This window comes from Lytechinus variegatus, chromosome 3, assembly GCF_018143015.1.
Source record: "Lytechinus variegatus isolate NC3 chromosome 3, Lvar_3.0, whole genome shotgun sequence".
In the NCBI taxonomy this organism is placed as follows: Eukaryota; Metazoa; Echinodermata; class Echinoidea; order Temnopleuroida; family Toxopneustidae; genus Lytechinus; species Lytechinus variegatus.
In genome coordinates, this window is record NC_054742.1 from 75548922 (window position 1) to 75566142 (window position 17221).

General features: G+C 36.6%; 1 protein-coding gene across 1 annotated transcript in view; it reads left to right on the forward strand.

Moving 5' to 3' along the window:
- Window positions 1-17221, forward strand: part of LOC121411936 (zinc finger protein GLI3-like) — a 128102-nt gene that overhangs the window by 79556 nt on the left and 31325 nt on the right. The window contains exons 12-13 of the mRNA XM_041604848.1: window positions 11529-11789; window positions 15559-16006. Coding sequence (XP_041460782.1) covers window positions 11529-11789; window positions 15559-16006 — 709 coding nt within the window. The remainder of the gene's footprint in view (window positions 1-11528; window positions 11790-15558; window positions 16007-17221) is intronic.

A 17221-nucleotide genomic window follows, 5' to 3' on the forward strand; every position in this document is an offset into this window, starting at 1 on the left:
TGGATGATAAAAATATTGACTAGCTCTTCTTTCTGGGAAAATCAAATATATTGCCCTTAAATGACCCATATTGCCCTCGTCTAAATACTCGGGCCAATATGCAGCGTTCTCGCCAGTGTATAATACGCATGGTTCAAATACCATGCGTGCGGAAATGGAGACCAAGTGGAACCATGCGTAAAATTTCAGCGACATGCGTGGAAAAATTAAATGGAAATATTCAGAAAAATATAATACACTCCATGAACTCATCTTAGTGATATCAACTTCATTTATCTGGTTGCGCCGAAGTCCCACCAACTTAAGACCACTTACACTCCGAGTTACAGGCCTACTACGGCTGGGAAAGTGGCAAGGCGCCCAGCTAGCTCGCGCCTGCTATTGCGGGCATTATGACGGCACGGTACGGTTGTTCCGTTGCCTATTCCCCCGTCTGCCCCGCACATCACACCGGCTATGCTCCATGACCTACCGGTAGCTGCGCTTACTGATATGATGGGAGTGGAACTTGGAATAAATGCATTGTATGTACAAAGGAACATTTACTTGTACTGTGTTTGTCATTTATCCCGCCCTCTATACACACTATGAACGAATAGCAAAGGAGTTGTACTGTGTTTTTCATTTTATCCCGCCCTCTCTGCACACAATGAACGAATAGCAAAGGAGTTTGAGAACTGTGCGTGACCGCTATGGTGCATGGATGTTAGGCCTGGGACGATTGTCATTTTTACCATTCAATTATTTCCTGAAAAAATAATTGAATGATTCGATTGTTCGTCGGGAATCAGGTCTTTTAAGTCACAATAGTTGACCTACTTTATAAAGAAATCTCCATCAAAGTCACATGTTTAGGATAAATGAAAGTAGGACCTTTTTCCCCTTCTCCATGATATTTATATCAAAAGAAACTACATGAAATGAGATTAAAACTTTCAGTTTATTGTTCCAATGAAAATCCTTCCTAAATCCATGCTGTTACTCTGGTATTATGCATGCATCCCTCCAAGTGCCACACCCCTGCATATGAATGAATCAGCCCAGATCAGCTGAGTCGAGTCCAAAGTCCAAGCCCAAAGATGTAAACAACTCATTCATGAACTATTCTTAGAGACTGACCCCAGGTGGAGCATTTCTTGAACAATTTCATCCCTTGCCCACACCATGTCCCCGCCCCCACTTGTGGCACTGCCCACGATTCTACACATGTATTTCAAAAAAATATATTTTGCAAAATATTTAATTTGAAATACCTTTTAAAATTACGATTTTTTTATCATTTGAACCTACATGTATAACTGGGTCTATTTTGGGAGACGGGCGCACGTTGGAATGTAGTTTTCATTGTGTGAGGGGGATAGAAAAAAGGTTGCATTATTGTTTTGAAACATGAAAGGAATTCTCTGGCTCCCACCCTTATCTTTCTCTCTCCCTCACACACACACACAGATGGGGGAGGGGTCAATTTATTTCTGAAGTCATGACCTCTCCTGATAAGGGAACCACTGCCTTCTTCTTTGTTTCCCCCAAAGTTTCATTGGCTATCCGAAGGTCCAATCAGCTCAAGTGAGCTTGGTTGTGTGTTTTCTTATTGTTTTGTGCACGCAGACAATGAACTCATTTTGTGTATAGAGGGCAAGGTTGGGTGGGATTAAAAAAATTCAGAGCGCTTTCATGTTGGTGTGTAACTGTGAATGTAATACAATCATTGATTATTTTTGAAAAATTATCTCGGTAACATAATTTTTAAAACCTGTATGAAGTGTCATCATTGTTTTCTTGTCATTTTGTTATTATTACTTGGGTATTCGAGTTCTCCCAATGTCATAATCGGGATCTGCCGAACATTCGATTAGTGTAAATTTTGCTAATCGATTGGTGATTGGCGGCATGCCAATCGAACCATTCGATCAATCGATGTTTACTCCCAGGCCTAGCATTTATGTGCATTTGTGTGGGCTTAAAAATACGCCACAATGGGGCTTCCTTAGCGTCTCTATTTGATGAAAAGGCCGTTGCTCCCGCGCTCTGCGAGGGAGGGGTGAACCCCCCCTCCCGCACCCACCCCCCAGGAGTGGCAGCACAAGTCCCCGACATGGGTGAATTTTTTTCTGGCGAGAACGCTGCCAATATGATTCTTTGGCTGGCAATATATTTGATGTTACCCTCAAGGCCAGTCAATATTATATAGATATATCATATCTTACGTAATTTAGGTGATAAATACTGGATTTCAACGTTCAAAATGGCTGCCATATGCCCTTTTTTGTGAACATTATTTGTCTCAAGTCAAATTGTATACCGTAAGTAACGGTGTATTAACCGCACCTTTTTCTCGGCGGGGTAGAAGCAAAAGTCGGGGGTGCGGTTTATACACATTGACGGGTCTGGGCCAGCCCGCCGTAACCCTCCCGTACATGTACGATGTCTGCCAGTTCACAACACATCGAGTGGCCGGGCGTAGCCGCCCAGGCAATGTCGTTTAGAGGGGTATGAGCCGCGGGTAATGGGAAGCGATTATTGCAATATTAATTAAATGTTGTCCATAACAAACGCACCCACCTTCATGACACTAATTTTGACTTTGATTCTCGATTCAAAGTAGTGAAGTTCCCTGGCTAATTTAAAAGAGACGCCAAGCATACTCGGTAATATTTTTGTCACCGCTGAGCAAGAGTTGAGTGAGCTCAAAGATTGCGTTGTAATGTGGTTATAGTGCGACTTAAGCTGGCGCTATTCAAAGTCCCATTTCGCACCAGCTTGTTTTTTTTCCTTCCTGTTTGCTTTTCATAAGATACCATGTAAACCACGCACGAGAGAGACGGCACGAAGCCATAAAAAAACAACTGGAAAAAATGCCAATTTCTTTGTTTCTTGAACCTTCCTATAATACTGTATCCAAAATATCAAATTTCTGAAAGTGATTGTGAGATTGTGATGCAAGAAATGTGAATGTTTCTTCCTCCTACGCTGGGAAAGACACAGATCATAATTTGATAAGATGTACTGGCATGACTTGTACTGTATCATAGTTTGCAATGTAATGGCAGTGGTGTGTGTGTACACTGTGACTGTGTAAGTTGCCAATATTGTCGGGACTGTTCTTTCTTTCTAACATTTGTAGATGAATTGATCAAGAACAGCATATTTCTGCATACCGGTAATCTCTTTGGATACTTTGAAATCTTAAAAACTTAGATTTTGTTTCTTCGTACCTCAAATATGTATGTAAATGTGAAAAGTTTTTTTTTTTTTTTTAGTCCAAAGTTGGGGGTGCGGTTAATACACCGTTACGGTATTATATGATAAGGGCCTATGGTGGCCATCTTCGATTTAAACATGCAGCATTTGTCACCTTAATTACACATTATGATAGATCTCGTTAGAAACCATAGTTTTAGAAATATTTCACCCTTACATCACAATTAACAATTATATGGGCTATTCCATGGTTACTCATGTTACATTTGGAGACACCTTGACTCATACTTGGAGCTGTAACTCCATTATTATTGATAGGAACTAAACATCTCCTTATCACAACAAAGTACACAGTCTGACTATCCTTCGTATAAAAACAAACTTGGGAAATTCTATTATGCTCCTGGCAAATCTTTGGAATGTGTCGGTTTACTCACTTTACATGATTTGGACATGCATAAAATGAAAAGTCGACATAAGTGAAAAGTCTCCTCATACAAGGCTTTTATGAAAGTTGATTATACAGTCCGACCTCTCTTATCCGGCCTCCCCTTATCCGGATCTCTCTATTATCCGGACGCACACTTGCAGAGATTTTTTTTTTTAATCTAGTACAGGTACGTGAGGAAATGAGATTTCAATCTAAACTCAATCCTATACATAAACCCACTCTGATTACATATATTTCCCAACATAGTCACCCTACACCAAACATATTTTTCATGAAAATATCTCACCCAAATCACCAAAAGAACTTTAGGAATGATAATTTCCGGTAAATCAGGGTGCAGCGCAAACATTTCATCACGTTTCTCTTTTTGATTCGCGGGAAAAACAACACATGTCTTGCTAGCTAACTTTAGGCCTCAATACGGACAGCGCCATCTATCATGTTTGAGCCTACAGTCAGTGGAACAATGGCTGACATTGCGAAGCTGCGATACCCGCCGCGATGATCTCATTTTAAAACTTGGTTTCATTCACTTTCTTTCGAAGTATGCTCGATGTATACCTCAGTCATTTTAGCGGGTAAATTATCCAAGAGTTTTGGCCATCGATCGATTTCATTTCAATAAAAAACACTGCCTATAATTTGCACTGACTCTGCAGTGAATATTGTCTTTACCGTACGCCCACTACAATAGTGCAGTGTAGCTACCGCCGGTGGCCTGGGGAGGCAGCCGGCAGCGCAGCTGCGTGTATTTAATATTGGGTCTCCCAGATCCGGATAAATCCCTTATCCGGATTGGTGCTGGTCCCAACGTGTCCGGATAAGAGAGGTCGGACTGTATCCATTTCAAAGAAGTATATTAGGGAGACAAACTTGGTATATAATTAAAAGAATAAAGAACACATGGTTTTTACTTGGGGTGCAGATAATATGGTTACTCACGTTACGGTTACTCACGTTACATTTTGTCCATGTATGGTGAACAACACACATGTCATTAAAAATTCAATAATGTGTATAAAACTCATTGCTAGGAACATCTAAAAGATATTTTATACCAAAAATTGGAACAATTGGAGCTTTATTAGGGAGTAGGAGGGAAAAGTATGATTTCGCTTGCTAATTATGCATAAATTAGCATAATCGCTTAATACCAATTTGCATGAAATAAATTACTGTATAGTATTGTAGATTATGTCCAAGACAACCTGCACGCAAATTTTTCGGCGTGATCGTGCGGCCAATGGCCGAGATCTCAAGGGGGGCCTGGAAGCCCCCCCCCCCCGGGCCATATCAACTCCAAAAATACCCCTGCCTAGATAGGGTTACATGTAAGGGCATTCAATGTGTTGTTCGAACACTCTTTAAAGTTTGGTTAATCAAAACCAAGTCTTACTAATCCACTCTCGCATTGTGAATACTTCTACTAATTTTCAATTTTTTGTGTGATTGTATGACCACTGATATTTTGATGAACAAAGAGTCGCATCAAAGAGATGTACCCTCATTTTGCTTTTAATTAAATCAAAAATAACTTCACAACTCACCATGAGAATTAAAACTTGACATCCCACAGAAAATGTTACCGAACTGAATAATTTTTACTGGTTACTCACATTACATGATGGTTACTCACGTTACAAAGTTACTCACGTTACCGTTTTTGTTCATCATTTTTATTAAAAAATTGTACTTTTTAATGATTTTGATAGTCATCACTGTGTCAAAGATTGTTTGAAGGAAGAGAATTTAAATCCCACCAATTAACTGTAAAGAATTTTTCTCTCAGAAAACAAAGTCCTTTTTTTCGGTTACTCACGTTACATCACCTGAGCAGGTTGCAATATTCATTTTTGAATGAGTACTACAAATTTACTTGAAAAGCGGTTGTGTATTTTAAGTGATTTGACTCTTCTAAACTTCAGAAATATGTAAAGTGGTATGTTGTTGCAACAACAAAATGGTAATAAGGCATATTTCATTTTTCACTATTTTTCTTGTATTTTGGTACACAATGGAAGACACAACTTTTGACCATTTGTTTTCCAAAGTATACATATGAAAATAAACTTTTTATTTCTTGTTCCTGAAACTATCATGTATGAAGGACTTAAAGTATTAAAAAAATCAAGAAAATATTGAATTTGAATTTTTAAGCTCATGTCCACCAACCTGTGGAATTGCCCATATGCAATATTTAGAGTCAAGCAAAGCCAAATTCTGTCAAAATTGTATGTTCCATGTTACAATGTACACATAATTTTAGGACCTATGGCAGCCATTTTGGATTTCAAAGTACAGCGTTATTGCCTCCACGACCAATATATGATGTATTTAGTTAGAAATCATGTTTAAGACAATATTTTTACTCGTACATCAGTTATATGCATTTTATGATTCTCACTCTTGTGAAAATTAGTTTCCCTATTCGCATGTTACATTTAGTTAGGGCTTGTAGAGGTTATTTTGAATGTCAAAATACAGTATTTATCACCTATATGGCAGAAGAAATGCTAAGATTTATATATGAATAAAAAAATATGTTTTTAAATAACATTTTACTTATTCAACATGATTATATGGATATCATAGTCAAGCAAATCCAAATTCTTTCAAAATTATATGTCCCCATTCACATTGTAGATAATATACTGTTAGGGCCTATAGGGCCATTTTAAATTAAATAATAACCCTCATCAGGGTGACCAGATTTCACAAAATGAAATACGGGACAATCGACAGAAAAAGATCAACAAAGAAGGCTACACAATGTTACACCTGTGAAAAATTATAAAGAATTGAAAGGGAGGGTGAACAAAAGAAAGAAGGAGAGAAAGAAAAGACGAAAGAAAATAGATGAATTGAGAAGAAAGAAAGAAAAAATTAAGGGGAAAAGATAATAAAAGAAAGTTAGAATAAAAGGATGAAAGAAAGAATAAAAGAGAGAAAAATGTTTCCGTCATTCTTTGAATTGCATACAGAAAGAAAGAAAAAGAAAGGAATGGAAGAAGAATATGTGAAAGACAACAAAGGAGAGAAAGAAAAAAAGTAAGAAAAAGGAGGAGGAAAGAAAAATGTTTCCTTCATTCTTTGAAAGAAAGAAGAAAGCAGTAAGGGATAAGGGAAGGAAGGAATTAAGGGAGGGAGGGAGAGTAAGAAAAAGGGAAAGAATTAGAAGTAAAATGGAGAATGAAAAAAGGAGGAAAGAGAGGGAGGAAGAATTGAAGTGTGGAGGGAATGAAAACACAATGGAAGAAGAGAATGAATTAAAAGAAAAAGGAGAGGAAGGAAGGGGGAGAAAAAATATTTTAAGAAAGAAAGAATATAAAAAAGGGAAACTTGATAAAGAAGACAGGTAAGAAAAAGGAGGAAAGAAAGAAAATGAACAGAGAGAGAGAGAAAGGATCAGGAAAGACAAATAGGAAATAAAGATAGATGGAACAAAAACAGGCAAGCAGGAAGGATAGAAGGATGAAAAACAAGGATAGAAAAGAAAGAGGAAAAAATTCAAACTTCAAGCAAAAAAATCTAATCATCTAACAAAAATCATAATAATATTTGGTGTTTTTCAAATATATTTTTAAAATAAAAAAAAATGTTTTAGAAATGAATAAAATTTCTAAGTGATTTTTTTTCACTCAAAAATTAGATGAAACATTGCGGCATCATACACAACAAGACTCAAAACGAAAGCTGAAACAACTAGTTATGAAAACTCAATAACTTGTTCCTCCGAGATTACATCTCCAAATCAGTAATCTGAGAACCCATAATATAGTCATACAAATTTCCCGCCGATTTTGTGATTAATTTGGCATGTTTGGTGGAGAGAATCTGCTCAGATCCTACATGCCTACCTAGTAGCCTGCCACACAATGGCAGGAGACCAGTTTGTTTGCGATGTAATGGGGTTAGCAAGAAAATCACCGCAGAACTTCCAAAAGGTTATTTATCGATTTTATTGTTGTCTCTGCTTGGTCATCTGTTGGTTATTTTGATGGAAATTCGTCACTTTTAAATACATTTTGTTCAATATTCTGAAATATGGGACAAATAGGCGTCCCGGGAAGGGTTCGTCGGGACGCCGGGACAAAGAAGCAAAATACGGGACAATCCCGGGATACGGGACGTCTGGTCACCCTGACCCTCATGCATGTCAAAAGAAATGAATGTCTTGCTATAAAACATGTTGTCAGACAATATTTTACTTGTAGATCACAATCACATGCATTTTATGTTTCTTACTCGTATGAAAATTACATGTAGTTTCTCCATTCACATTGTACATGATAAATATAGGGCCTATGGCAGCCATTTTGAATTTCAAAATGCAGCCTTTATCAATTATGTTTTTAGTCAGTATTCCACTCGTTTACCCTAATAATATGCATTTTAGTGCTCTTGTCATTTTTTGGGGCCCAGCTATTGCCATTGTACATAATACTGTTTGGGCCAGTGGGCGATTTTAGATATCAAATTACAGCAATGTTCCCATAAATGACATAATAAATGATATAATTTGTTAGTAATGATGATTTGCATATATTACTTTGTTAATACATCGATTTGTTTATTCATGGATGAGTGAGCATGCATCAAAGTGGGAAAATGGGTATTTTCAATGTCACAGACTCATTTTAAAGGGTAATAAGTTGAATATTGGGGGCAAATTCGGTTTCAAATGTGACTTTAATTTCTGTTGTTTTTATCACCCATCATTTCTATCACCACATACTTTCCGAACTTTTAACATTTTCGTGGTTGAGCGAGCACATTCGAAAACTTAGGAATGAATACTCTTTATACTGCATAAATGTATTCTTTTCCTAACAATTTCTTATGATCAGTTTAATTCATGGACAAATCAGGGGGGTATCCAGAATTTAAAATGGGGAGGGGCCTATTATCTGGGTAGCCACCAACATTTTCAAATTTTAATAAGACCTAACAAGTTGAAGAGGATACTACCAAAAACCCCGATGATGATACGTCACAATACAGGGAACGGTTTTCAAAGTGTGGGACTGACCATGCAAAAAATCACAATCGTATGGTCAATTTTACATTTTTGTATATGCTTTTGGAAAAAAGTGGGGGACCTCGGCCTCCCCCCCCCATCCTGCTTCTGCGGCCCCTGGAATATTGTGCTCACTCAACCATGAACATACGATATCAAAATTGTGTGTGGAGTGGCTAAATGATGGATAGTAATACAGCATAACACCATAAATTTCACCTAAAAACAACTTTTGCCCAACTTTGTATTTCCACAATCTGAAAAACGACTCTCTTGACTTGAAAAAATTGTCATTTTTAATTAAATCTTTAATTATTCATGCATGATTCAACCGATCAATGTAGAAAGCTACCGACGAAATATATCTCAAAATAATTCTGTTCAAAAGTTGCAGCAATTTGATTTAGGGGGGACGTACATTTTTTGTTGTGTATATAAAAAACAAGGTTTGGTCAAGTTTCTATGGGGCCTATCCTGGAATATTTGAGTCCCTCCCACCACCATCCCCTTTTGATGTGAGGCAACATATCCCAGCTTATGGAAGCTCTTTATGAGGAAGAACATGGCAGGGGATGAAGCGCATGTTCACCAGGAGATAATGCTGAATTGCAGAAATTTTTGTTTACGAATGATTCAGGAGCTTGTTGTTTAACCCCAAAAGAGCCATGTTATTTTGGCCCCTCTCATGGGGGGGGGGGTGGATTCCATCCCCCTCCTAAGATCATAGGGCCTTTGATCGCGTGAGCACTGCAAAAATTTGCACAGTGGTAGTGTGCGATAAAGATTTTTGATTTAATGGAATCATTATGCTAATTTATGCATGAAATAAAACATTTGCTCTAATCAACTATCATATGGCCCCAAAACTGCAAAATTTTTATTCACAAACTCTTTGTAGGATCCCGGTCAAATGTACTTTTAAAAAATTCAGTGTCGCCATATTTGTCTCACCTGCATAGCAGTGTGAGACTATAGGCGCCGCTTTTCCGACGGCGGCGGCGGCAGCATCAACACCAAATCTTACCTAAGGTTAAGTTTTTGAAATGTCATAACTTAAAAAATATATGGACCTAGTTCATAAAACTTGGATATAAGGTAGATCAAGTATTACTGAACATCCTGCTTGAGTTTCACGTCACATGACCAAGGTCAAAGGTCATTTGACCATCTTTGAAGACTGTACATGATAGGGTCAATGAACTTTGGTCAAATTGGGGGTATTATGAGTTGACTTATGTAAAAAGTGAACAGTAGAGGGACGAGATGGGACCCTTGTGGGACTCAGATAGGTACTGAGAAAATTTCAGAAACAGTTTCTTCAATTTGGATCTGCTGAATTCTGTCAGTTAAATGACAAAATGACAAGATGACAATGAGAGATTAATTAGAGATGTGATGGTGGGAATCAGTGTATCCGTACACTGAAAAGAATCTTTGTGGGAATTGGGTCTGATGCACAAGACTTTTTGCTGAACTTAGTTATAAGTTTCTTGACATGTTCTGAAAGGAGAGTAAAGTTAATTTAAGTCAGGTACACCATGGGAGGAAACCTGAAGATAATTTGTCCGTGGATTGCTACTTTCATTCAATCTTTCACTCAATATTTTCATGGATCTGTATTACTTTGTTCTGAAAAACTTGCCTAAATCATCCACAAAGCCACAATAACTATAATCAAATAAATGTATCCAGTTATCTTTAAACAAGAAATTCAGATAAGTATTTTTATGATTCAACAATTTAATTTACGTATGTGGGTAAATGATAGCTAATCTATGATTCACTATCTTTGAAGACTGTACATGATATCCAGAACTCATGTTTCTAAATGGCAACAAGGCAATAAACATAATAATTAATACAATCAATAATAGCAATTTTATCTCTTGATTATTTACATTACCAAGGAGTTTTTGGCTTTCATTAAAGAATGCTTATATGTTGTATAGGACACTGTACGCGATATTTCCGAAATGCAAAAAGGTAGTGCCACAAAAAAATCTCTTTAAAATCTTGCACATCTTTTGAGACCAAATTCGGGAAATATGGTTATAGCATCGCAATGTCACGTGACTTTTTAAAAGACAATGTCATGCCGAAAATGGCTCATTTTTATACTTTTTGTACAAAGTCTATGGGAGATAAAATTCATAACAGGGTGATTATTTTTTGTTCTAATTGGTCTGCTTAATCAATTTAGGGTTTTAATAGGTTGTTAAATGGTCTGTAATAATTTCCATAAAAAGAATGAAAGATGAAAAAACAAGGAAATACATAAGAAATTCTAAAAACAAAAAGATACATAAGGAAAAAATTGGCTTTCACATTTTTTTTAAATGGAAACCTATGATTTAGATTACAAAGATGACATCTGCAAAAAAGAAAGAAAGTGAAATTAAATTGATTTGATTTGATTTATTTTTTTCCGGAACACATAACATTTGTATGCAATACAATTTTCATTACGTAACAAACATAATATATTGGTAATTGATTTTGGTATGAACTATAAAGAAAAAAATAAAAAAGTCATTCTAAACAAATATGATCTACTACCAACAAAGAAAATTGGGTGTTAATATATGCAAATAATACTTTTCATGAATAGATTTTCATATTTAAAAAAAATTATTTTCAGAATCTTCTTGTATTCTAGCTTGAATTTTTTGTCTCACCAGCATAGCAGAACAAGACTAAGGGCCCTGCTTTTCCAATGCCCAGTAGTATTATTATGATTATTAAGTATGTGATCTGAGAAAGTCCTCCAAGCAATGTAGGTACTGTGATGATAATGCATAGATGAAAGCTTCTGATTTATGTTTTCTATCTTTTTCATTTTCACTCATTCATTTTCAACAGAAACCCTATGCATGTAAGATAGCCGGATGTACCAAACGGTATACGGATCCCAGCTCACTACGTAAGCATGTGAAGACTGTGCATGGACCAGAAGCTCATGTGACTAAACGGCAACGAGGTGATAAACGTGATCCACCTTCTGGGCCTGGGGGAGAGAAGGAAGGAAGGAGAGGAGATGAGATGGATAAAAACAGTCATAGTGATGTAAAACCAGTCACTAAAACAATTTCAATATCATCTAACTCGACTAATAATAACAAGGTAAGCTTAATGCATTTCAGAAATTGATGAATGAGCATGATCATCCTTATCACAACCAATGATTTCATCATAACCACAGGAAATATGGAAGAAATATCTATGTCCGGATTATTTATTTCATGAGGCCGGAGGTTCAATGAACTGCGCTAAAAAATGAGATGTAGAGCAGCATCTGCCTGATCTGATTTGATTTTCATTTCATTTAGATTTTAATTAAACAAATCCATAACGTATGCTGAACAACATTTGCATACACATTATAGATATGAAATGTAGTTAACTAGCATTAAAACTTAATATGCTACTTGAATGAAGCGCATAAACGGAAAAGTGGAGGAAACCTTTAAAGCAGATGCATGTAGATAATGTTCCTTTTTTGTAATACTTTTTTTAAATTCATGTTTAATGCACATGGTGACAATTATTAAATCTGACCAAAAAACCAAAAAGAACCGAAAGGTGACAAAACACAAAGAAATGCAAACAGCCATTCATGTAACTAGACACCGGAAGCTTCAAATTTCAAGTTAAACCAATCAATGAAGAATATTAGTTTTTGGCCAGGTGCATGTCCAAAGGTATAACTCTGATTTTCACTGCCTTTCACCTAAAAATTATTTATTTCAATAACTGGGATACATCCTTTTAACTATGTTATTCATTCAGATGAATGCCTAAACCGAAGACAACACCCACAAAATTCATTGCGCGGTGACCCATCTCCCTTACCGAGCACTACACCCGGTTGATCAATCACGGCCACGTCACGTCCTCTTTTCACTAAGTCTCCAACATTAGAATTTTAATGTTTGGAGACCTCTTTTATTGGCTTCTTGTTATTCATATGGCTCATTTTGTTGTATATCAGTCTTAGTCAAGGTTAAACACACTAGCTCGAGTTTATGTGTATTTTAGACCCTTCTTGGTCTTCTACTTTTGAGCTTGTTTTGCCGTCACACGTTGCTCTTATGGATGGAGAGTTCAATAGAGCCTCTCCGGGCGCCTATTACCTTGAATTGGTAATCTTTTGTGCAGCGTTGGACTTGAAATTGTTCTTGCTTCGCCTTAAATTCTTTTTCTGCGTCTTGTCTTGAATTAATTCTCATTCTGACTTCTCTGTATTTAGGCGTGGTCTTGCCATTTTTATTATTGTTAGAAACTCTCAGTCTCTCTTCAGTAAAGTGACTGTCTGATTTTTTGCTAGGGTGTTAATACTATTGTATTGTTTTAACTGCCCTTTGTTTACAATTAATGTATTTTAATTTTATAGATTTTTTAACTAATCCATGTGATTGATTTTTGTCTCAACTGCAAAGCAGAGTGAGACTATAGGCACCGCTTTTGCGACAGCGGCGTCAACACCAAATCTAAACCGAAGGTTAAGTTTTTGAAATGACAGCGTATATGGACCTAGTTCATGACACTTGGCCATAATGTTAATCACGTATTACTGAACATCCTGTTTGAGTTTTGAGTCACATGACCAAGGTCAAAGGTCATTTAGTGTCAATGAACTTAGACCATGTTGGGGGAATCAACATCAAAATCTTAACCTAAGATTAAATGTTTGAAATGTCATCATAGCTCAGAAAATATATGGACCTAGTTCATCAGACTTGGACATGAGAGTAATCAAGTATCACTTAACATGCTATGCGAGTTTCAGGTCACATGATCAAGGTCAAAGGTAATAATAATAATTGTAAATTTGTATTGCGCAATTTCTATTTGGATATACTCAACTGCGCATTACAATACATAACAGATAAGAAGAAAAACAATTATTAACAGGATATGCAAAAATTTTTAAAGTAAAATTAAGTTCGCTAAATTAATCGAAGAAAAATAAGTAAAGATTAATTATTTCTACAAAATACATAACCAAAAACATGAAAAAGTTACTTCCTTATTAAAACTCTCTTGAAAGAGGTGGGATTTCAGTTTGGTTTTAAATAAGTTGACAGAGGATGTATTTCTTATTGAGGAAGGGAGACTATTCCAGAGTTTGGGTGCAGCACTGATAAAGGCACGGTCACCTAGTGTGATCTTTGTTTTACATGGTGGGAGACTGAGGAGCATTGTGTCAAGGGAACTACGAAGCCTGTAAGACTGGGTGGGTGATTTAAATTTAAGGAGTTCACTGAGATAGGTGGGGGCCATGTCATGTAGTATCTTATATATTAGGAGCATTATTTTGAATATACTTGATTACTCTATGTCCAAGTTTTATTAACTAGACCAATAAATTTTCAAAGTTATGATGGTAATTCAACGAATATCCAATAATATTACTTGATTACCCTTATGGCCAGGGTTTCGTGAACTAGGTCCGTATACTTTCTAAGGTCATGTAAGGTCAATGAACTTTGGCCAAGTTGTTGGGTATTCGTTGAATTACCATCATAACTTTGAAAGTTTATTGGTCTAGTTCATAAAACTTGGACATAGAGTAATCAAGTATCACTGAACATCCTGTGCAAATTTCAGGTCACATGACCAATATCAAAAGTCTATGAACTTTGGCCATGCGGAGAGAATAAGTTGAATTACCATCATAAATTTGAATTTTATGGATCTGAGTCATCAAACTTGGACATAAGAGTATAACCAAGTATCACTGAACATCTTGTGCAAGTTTCAGGAGGTCACATGGTAAGATCAAAGGTCATTTTCAGGTCAACATTAAAATTTACATGCAGTACTCTCTTATGACACCTAACTCCGCAATTGTAAGTCACTTTTCAACCAAACTTGGATGGTAAATGTAGATGGACTTGGGGGACCTGCATGTTATGATGCAGTCAGAGGTCAAATGGTAAGGTCAAAGGTCATTTTCAGGTCAACGTAGAAGTTTACATGCAAGACTCTCTTTCTCTGCAACAATAAGTCACTTTTCAACCACACTTAGATGGTACATGTAGATGGGCTTAGGAGACCTGCATGCTAGGGTAATTATCGCCATGATAATTGTATTTATTTGTTAAATTTTTGTGTGAGCTCTATATATCGCAATGATGGATGATGCGGTGTGTTTGGGGGATACATGTGCTCGGCTGCGCGACCCGCCGAGCATCTCTAGTTATTACCCCTGCTTTAGATGGGCTTCCTAGGCACTCAAGCATTCAGGAAATTTCCTACCGGGTACCCAGTTACCTCATCTGGGTGCAAGTAAAGTGCAGCACAGTGTGTATAAATTTCTTGCTGAAGGTAAACCCACCATGGCTAAGATTCGAACCCACGACCCTGTTTCAAAGGCAAGAGTCAAAACCACTAGACCATGACGCACTGGTCTATTTCACACCCTTTTTTTTTTACTTTTTTTGCTGAAATTTGTATTTTTCCCTCTAAAAAGTACCTTTTGTTTCAAAGTTGAAAACAATGTGAGGTCAAGGGTTGTGTAAGGGGTCATCAATGCATGACACCACCACAATGTCTGACTCATTCATTATTGGCCTGGGGGTGGTTGCTCAACTTGCCCCTATGCTCAACTTACCCCGCCTTCCCCTAATGTGCAACATATCGCTATGGTCTCATAGTGGTTGGAATCATCATTTGTCATGTATTATAACAATGAAAAAAGAGCATAATACATTAAAACAACTATTTGCTAACATCAAAAAGCTTGATATTACTTGTTTGATCTTTTTATTCAGTAAATGAGTTGAATACGGGATTGTCTCTTAGACACATTGTGTAATCATATTATTGTAATTGTAATTACTAGTGCTCACTATGTGAATATTTAAAATATTTGATTTGTTCCTTACAGGCAAAAGATATACCTCAGGAATGTCATCCAAGCATCCATCTTAATGCTCCGATTAATGAATACAGCTGCTCTCCACATAACGACAGTGGTGTAGAGATGAATGCTACTGGAGGCAGTATTGGAGACCTTACAAACATTGATGATGATAAACTGATTCAAGATGACCAGATCAGCTCTAATGTTGGAGATGTAGTGGATGGGATTACACACAGAGGAAGGATGGGTCGTAGAGGAGGAGGAGGAGGAAGGGGTTGTTTGACAGTGACAACAGCTCCAACCATTTCTGGCAGGACAACAAGCCCCTTCATGGAGAAATCTATTAAGGTCAAGGCTGGACTGAGTGGCAATCGAGATACTCATAAAGCTAAGAAGGGTGTATCTAACTTGCCTCAGATGCATCCACAACCAATTCCACATCAGCAGCTGCCGCCTCTCAACAACAATAATCGTAAGTCATTCTACCTTAAATTTATAACATCAATTTGAAAAAAAATCAAAAGTTCACAGGTCAATTTGAGATCAATTTCGTTGGGTTTATTTTCAAATATTTGATATGTTCTTAATGATTCTGAAAATTTAATCTGTTTTTTTTTTCTTCATCAAAGGTAAATGGTCATATCCATTTGTTTCCTTATTATGGCCTGAGCCAATTGATTTTAAAATCGATGCTTGCTCAAGCATCATTGCAGATTTTCTAAAATTGGTGCAATGAAAAAAATGACAATGTGAAAGACTAGATCTAATAGATGGGTCACTATGTGGTTTGACCCGTAACAAATTGCAACAAATTATTTTTCAACGGTTTTTTGTACTCTGACCTCAGCAATAACATACTAAAAATCTACCGAAATCCGTTTATGGAAAAGTAGTTAGTTAGCTTCAAGATGGCATCCAAGATGGCCGCCATTCACTGAAAAAAAATGATATAACTCACTCATTATCCACCCTAGAATTCTATTTGATTCATATTCCATGGTCCAGTGGATAAACAAATTTATTGATACCAGTTAGAGTGAATATTAGCACTCCTGGGTACCAGGAAAATCCAAGATGGCTCCCAATATGGCTCCAGGAGGCTAAAAATAAAAAATCATCTATTACTTAAGTGGCTTTAATTCTTTTTTAATTCAATGGTTTTGATGGTGAAGAAGTATATTGGTACAAGTTACAAGGACAGCCAGTGGTCTGGTGTGTCCAAAACTCCAAGATGGCTTCAAAAATGGAGTTTAAAAAATGCTGTTTCTACTTTAAAAAAACCCATAATTTTTCAATATCCAGGAATATGATTTTTGTACCTATACTGTGTTTGAATGGGTAAAATAATACATTGAGATTAGTTACAAGGATGATGGGTGGTCAAGTACGTCTTAAAGTCCACAGTGGCTTAAAAATTTTATAAATTAGCCGCTGGTATTTACAAATGGACATAACTCATGTATTATCCGTCAAGGGTATGTGATTTTTATGTCTTTACCATGGTTTTAAAAGTCAGAAAATAAGTAACAAGGACAGTCAGTGGCTTCCAAAAAATCAGAGTCTAAAATGACTGATGTTACTTTAAAAATTGACATTGTTCATTCAAAATCCACCTAGGAGATATGATTTCAGTGACCACACTATGGTTTCATGGTTGAAATAATATGTTTGAACTGGTTACATGAAT